Genomic DNA, 5,838 nt, shown 5'->3' on the forward strand with positions numbered 1-5,838 from the left:
GTGTGTGTGAGGGCCCTGTGTGTCACAGGGGGCAGTCCTATGAGCTCTGTGCTGTGTGTTTATGTTCCAGGATGGTGAGATCTCCTGCCTTTCACAGAAAAAAAGGCCCCTGGAATGCTCTGAATGATGGGACTGGGGCCCTCCACTAAAGCACTAGGATTGGACTGTTTTTCCCCGGCCATCCCTATAAGGCTCTGGCTGAGTGAGGCAGACAGGGAGAGTGCAGCCCCGGCTCCATGTTTGGGAAGTGGGAGGGGGAAGTGGAGGATAGGGTCTGGGAGCTACATAAACTCTCCCCAGGCCAGTGAGGGGGCACACCATCCTTGAGAGGCATACCCCGGCCAAGCACTGTCAGGGTAAGTAGGCCACCACCTCACCTCTCCTTTCCCCCTCTCTCTTCCCTGCTCTTCTCCTATCATCTTCTTTCCCCCTCTCTCTTCCCTGCTCCTCTCAGCCCCTCTCTGTCCTCTCTCCTCCCTGCTCCTCTCCTATCATCTTCTTTCCCCCTCTCTCTTCCCTGCTCCTCTCAGCCCCTCTCTGTCCTCTCTCCTCCCTGCTCCTCTCCTATCATCTTCTTTCCCCCTTCTCTTCCATGCTCCTCTCAGCCCCTCTCTGTCCTCTCTCCTCCCTGCTCCTCTCCTATCATCTTCTTTCCACTTCTTTCTTCTCTGCTCTCCTACCCACTCCTCCTCTCCCGCCTGCCAGTCTGCCTGACTGCCTCAAGTCGACACCTGCTAAATTGTTAGCTGCTAATCTGCTAGTCTGAGTCAACTGCAGGGGTCAGCACCTTACAGCACAGACGGCTGCTCAATTTAAACCAAGCTCATTAGCCTTGAAGAGCTTTGGCTAATCTCGCAGGTGTATGTTAATACAAGACAGGGATTTTGAAGTCTCACAACTAAGTCACTGTGGTCTGTTGTGGGTATTAAGTGTCACAGCTCTTGGAAGAGATCTTAAGCATCATGCTGTTGTGGTTCACTTAGGATTTGTGGTTGAAGAAGCAAGTGTTGCTGCTTGAAAGAGTGTGGTAGAATAACACAGTTGTAAATGCTCAATTTGCAATGTCTTGTTGCAACTATAGTATAGGCTCAGAAACCTGTTTTCAATTATAAATTGTTTTTTCAGTTAGTTGATCATAGTATTAGACAGCTGGGTCAGTGCCATAATGCAAGAGAAACATTTCTCTCAAAGGTTGTCTCAAAGTATTGTAACATCTCTTGGAAACAGCCAGGCTCATAAGATTGTCTCATAGAGTGTTATTAAGTCTCTTGGGAACTCAGTCAGTTTGGAAAGTTTGGACGTTTACTGTCTGCAGTTTTGAAATGTGGAAATCTTTTGAAATGTGCAAATGAGGTGATGACTGGTTGCATATAGGGGTCTCTGCTATGTTCTGCAAATGATGGGAGTCTTGAAGAGTTCAACACCAGCCAATCTTCAACAGTGAACTCCATCATAGTTGCTCATGGTGCCCTCTGCTGGAAAGCTTTGGAAATCCTTTATTCCAAAGGTTTATGACTAAATATGGTCCTCCTTGATTCTGCTGCCCTCTCTCTCTCTCTCCCTCCCATCCCTGTCATGTTTCTCTCCTTTCTAGTTTTTTATTTTTTTTTACAATTGTAGACAGGCAGGGCCAGAGAGGAAGGGAGTGAAGGAGAAAGGTTTTCAAAGTCCAGTCCAAAGACAGACATGATGTCGCATCATTTCCTAATTAGGAAGTTTTCCCAGGGTGCTGAATTCATTCATTACAGACTGGAGTACAACCCTAACCCTAACTCAGGAGTTTTGTAGGGTAACTCCTATGGGGAGTTTTGGTCTTAATCATGAATGTTCTGCTATTAATGTTACATTTGTACAGTGTTATAACATTGTATAACAATGTGCTCCATAGGCTTTTGGAAAAATGTATTTATATTGTACTCCAAGCACATGCCAACATTCCAAATGGACTTTTTCACTTTTAATAGGAATAGCCTACATCCTTTTTTCACATTTTGGTACAGACTAGTGGATTTACCTGAGCCATGTATTCCTGCATGAATTAATGTCAATAATTGCCACACCAGACTTTTGTTGTGGTTTACGGTTTTCATGAATTCACCTCAGAAGGGTGTGGTCACATTACTTTAGAGGGATAGACTTACTCACACATAAATGTGAACACACACACACACACACACACACACACACACACACACACACACACACACACACACACACACACACACACACACACACACACACACACACACACACACACACACACACACACACACACACACTAATCTACCATTCTGTAGATGTTAACTTACTCTTCTGTTTGGTGCCCCTGCAGTGATTGTCTCCCGTCGGAGTAAGGAAGGTAAAGCAAAGAATTGACAATGTGTGACGACGAAGAGAGCACCGCCCTTGTGTGTGACAATGGGTCCGGTCTGTGCAAGGCAGGCTTCGCCGGGGACGACGCCCCCAGAGCAGTATTCCCCTCCATCGTAGGCCGTCCCAGACATCAGGTGAGCCGCCATTTGTCCATCAAAAGAGCGGCTGGATGAAACCGACTTCTGATTGGGCGATGGGAAATCATCCACATTTTGACCGTAGTCTTTCATGGTCCTTGTTATATTCTTAATTTCAAAGCATTTTTATTTCAATGTTTCACTTTTGTTACCCATCATAGTTTAAGTCTCCACACAGCAAAGTCTATTTGTTGAATTTCAGTGCTAGAAATAGCATCCACTTTACAGTGTGGTGAGTGTGTTTCTGAGCAGCCTGTTCCTCTCCCTAGGGTGTGATGGTCGGCATGGGACAGAAAGACAGTTATGTGGGTGACGAGGCGCAGAGCAAAAGAGGTATCCTAACCCTGAAGTACCCCATCGAGCACGGCATCATCACAAACTGGGATGACATGGAAAAAGTAAGCCTACCACACCCTACTACACACAATACAACAATGACACACAGACTCATAAAACACACATGACTTGGACGACCATTCAAAAAAAAAATCCCATTGGAAAACAGGAACACACTCCAACATGGAATTTGATGTACGTTCATTTTCCATCATGTCACCCAAAAATAGCCCCTCAGCCAACACAACTCCCCGGGTGGCACTTTGGGATCCATCCAGTGGCATTTAGATCCAGGATCTATTCTCAGAACTACGACATGATCATTGGTTAGCTAAAGAGATGTTATGCTAATGGCACCCCCCATCCTCCACCATGGCAGTCTTGTCATGTAATTTAGCTATGACTCATCCCCGGTGACTAGGAGACAAACATGTCAACCAATTATCTCAGGGCACATGCTGTCATCCCCTCAACAGATGCATGCAACAGATGGTGTTATTCACTTAGAATCGTAGATTTCTCTCAAGATCGACCTCAATGTTTTGTGTGGGATTTCAACAAGGGCCTCAATCGAACCACTTTTTTTTCACCAGGTTGTGGTGAGGCTGTTTGTTTGATTGGTTTGTGTGTTTTGTGTGGATTGGCAGATTTGGCATCACTCTTTCTACAATGAGCTCCGTGTGGCCCCAGAGGAGCACCCCACCCTGCTGACAGAGGCCCCCCTTAACCCCAAAGCCAACAGGGAGAAGATGACCCAGGTGATGACCCTCATACACTACAGCTGGGACTTGGTCCAATGTATATCTCTAACCTAGCCTTTTAAGGCTCTGTAAGGCTCTTGATATATACAGAAGAAATGTGTTACACCATGCTATGACCTTTGATTAGTGCCGTGAGAATGATATGTTAGTGTGAAAAAATAACACTGTAACCTAAACAAATGGTCCTGTTCTAGATTATGTTTGAGACCTTCAACGTTCCAGCCATGTACGTAGCTATCCAGGCTGTTCTGTCCCTTTACGCCTCTGGTCGCACAACAGGTCGGTCTAACACACCAGTCAAAACCAGCCTCATTTTATACTGATCATTCAGTTCCACTGGGTCTTAACCTTCGTGTCCTCCCAAAAAAACGGTGTCCTCCTAAACCTCCACAGGTATTGTCCTTGACTCTGGTGATGGTGTCACCCACAACGTCCCCATCTATGAGGGTTATGCCCTGCCCCACGCCATCATGCGTCTGGACCTGGCTGGCCGCGATCTCACTGACTACCTCATGAAGATCCTGACCGAGAGGGGCTACTCATTCGTCACCACCGGTCAGTAGGAACTCTGGGATGGGCAAATCTCTGATGAGACTATATATTCTCTCATACTGTACAGTATATGACTTTTAAGCAGAGGCCTACACGGACACAGAAGTGCTGTTCTGCCAAACTACCAATCAATCCTTGATCTAACCTCCCCCTTATCCTCCTATCTCTAGCCGAGAGAGAAATTGTCCGCGATATCAAGGAGAAGTTGTGCTACGTGGCCCTGGACTTTGAGAATGAGATGGCCACCGCTGCCTCCTCCTCCTCTCTGGAGAAGAGCTATGAGCTGCCCGACGGTCAGGTCATCACCATCGGCAATGAGAGATTCCGCTGCCCCGAGACCCTCTTCCAGCCCTCCTTCATCGGTAATCCCACTCTCTTTTTCTTGTATCCCCTTTTCACTCTCTCCATCTGCCGTTCTCTCAACAGTTTGAAACAAGGATCTATCTCTGTCTCTTGTGACTGTGTGATTTCCTCTGGTTTCCTCCCCAGGCATGGAGTCCGCTGGTATCCATGAAACCACTTACAACAGCATCATGAAGTGTGACATTGACATCCGTAAGGACCTGTACGCCAACAACGTCCTGTCAGGAGGTACTACCATGTACCCTGGCATCGCAGACAGAATGCAGAAGGAGATCACTGCCCTGGCCCCCAGCACCATGAAGATCAAGGTGTGTAGGAGATACTAACATCCAGAGTTAACTTACAAGTCACTGTGTGAGATGTTGTATAGGGACTTTACCTTGTTCAGTATTCATAGTATTCATCCTAATTTAAAGGTCTATTTTTTGCCATTCACAGCCAGTAATGATATTGGTCCATTTCAACGCAATTATCCTTTTGACCTCTTTACTTTGAATATAAATCTTTGTCCTGATAAATGTTTTATGATTTCATGCAAGTTGTTACGACTCAATCTGAAGCGAAATATCACAGATTTTTTGTCTCACTAAGCTTTATTGTACTGTACCTTAGTCAATGCAATGTGATTTGCTCATTCTGTGTATTAAATGACATCTTCTGTGTTACCAGATCATCGCCCCACCAGAGAGGAAGTACTCCGTCTGGATCGGTGGCTCCATCCTGGCCTCCCTCTCCACCTTCCAGCAGATGTGGATCAGCAAGCAGGAGTACGACGAGGCCGGCCCTTCCATTGTGCATCGCAAGTGCTTCTAAACAAGGCCCAGACCCACCCACCCACCCCAGCCCACTCCCTCCCTCCAGCCCCAATTTCTGCTCTCGTTCTTTTGCCTGTAAACTGTGAATGTGTCCCCTATTTACCCTCCTGTGTTTCTATCTTTGCACTGCCCACCCCTGAGTGAATGTTATGTTATGTTATTGGTTGGTTTTTTTTGTTTTTTTGTTGAATGAATAAAGCTTGAATGTGCAGCTGATATAAAACTTTGGGGGCCATTGGGGGCCATTCCCGGGGGAGTGTATATAGATTCCAGCAGTGGCGCTAGAATGAAGTAGAAGAGGCTGAATCTGTTCCACAGCGCTATAGCATTCTCCCTCTTTTGTTCACTTTGTTCAGTACTTCATCCCTGGATGTGGTCTCTCGCATGGCTCAGATCACTGCTGAAAGCTTCAACCATCTGACTGTTTGTAAAGATCCATGTGAACATGAACGAACACCCAAGGAAGGAATAAAGCTCTCATACAAGGGCCTCTGGCTCATA

General features: G+C 46.3%; 1 protein-coding gene across 1 annotated transcript; it reads left to right on the top strand.

The window, feature by feature from the left end:
• Positions 1-210: 210 nt before the first annotated feature.
• LOC112224762 (actin, aortic smooth muscle) lies at positions 211-5,838 on the top strand. Its single transcript, XM_024388440.2, has 9 exons — positions 211-356; positions 2,333-2,507; positions 2,780-2,908; positions 3,494-3,604; positions 3,802-3,886; positions 4,001-4,162; positions 4,330-4,521; positions 4,649-4,830; positions 5,192-5,838. The coding sequence occupies exons 2-9, from the start codon at positions 2,379-2,381 to the stop codon at positions 5,333-5,335; spliced, it is 1,134 nt and encodes a 377-aa protein (XP_024244208.2). The 5' UTR covers positions 211-356; positions 2,333-2,378; the 3' UTR covers positions 5,336-5,838.

This window comes from Oncorhynchus tshawytscha, linkage group LG25 (assembly GCF_018296145.1).
Source record: "Oncorhynchus tshawytscha isolate Ot180627B linkage group LG25, Otsh_v2.0, whole genome shotgun sequence".
In the NCBI taxonomy this organism is placed as follows: Eukaryota; Metazoa; Chordata; class Actinopteri; order Salmoniformes; family Salmonidae; genus Oncorhynchus; species Oncorhynchus tshawytscha.

What these genes read in the sequence shown, in the direction of transcription:
- LOC112224762 (XM_024388440.2), top strand. Translation starts at nt 2,379, where the DNA reads ATGTGTGACGACGAAGAGAGCACCGCCCTTGTGTGTGACAATGGGTCC. An exon ending in TAGGCCGTCCCAGACATCAG is followed by an intron (nt 2,508 to 2,779) that starts GTGAGCCGCCAT and finishes TCCTCTCCCTAG; the next exon opens with GGTGTGATGGTCGGCATGGG. An exon ending in ACTGGGATGACATGGAAAAA is followed by an intron (nt 2,909 to 3,493) that starts GTAAGCCTACCA and finishes GTGGATTGGCAG; the next exon opens with ATTTGGCATCACTCTTTCTA.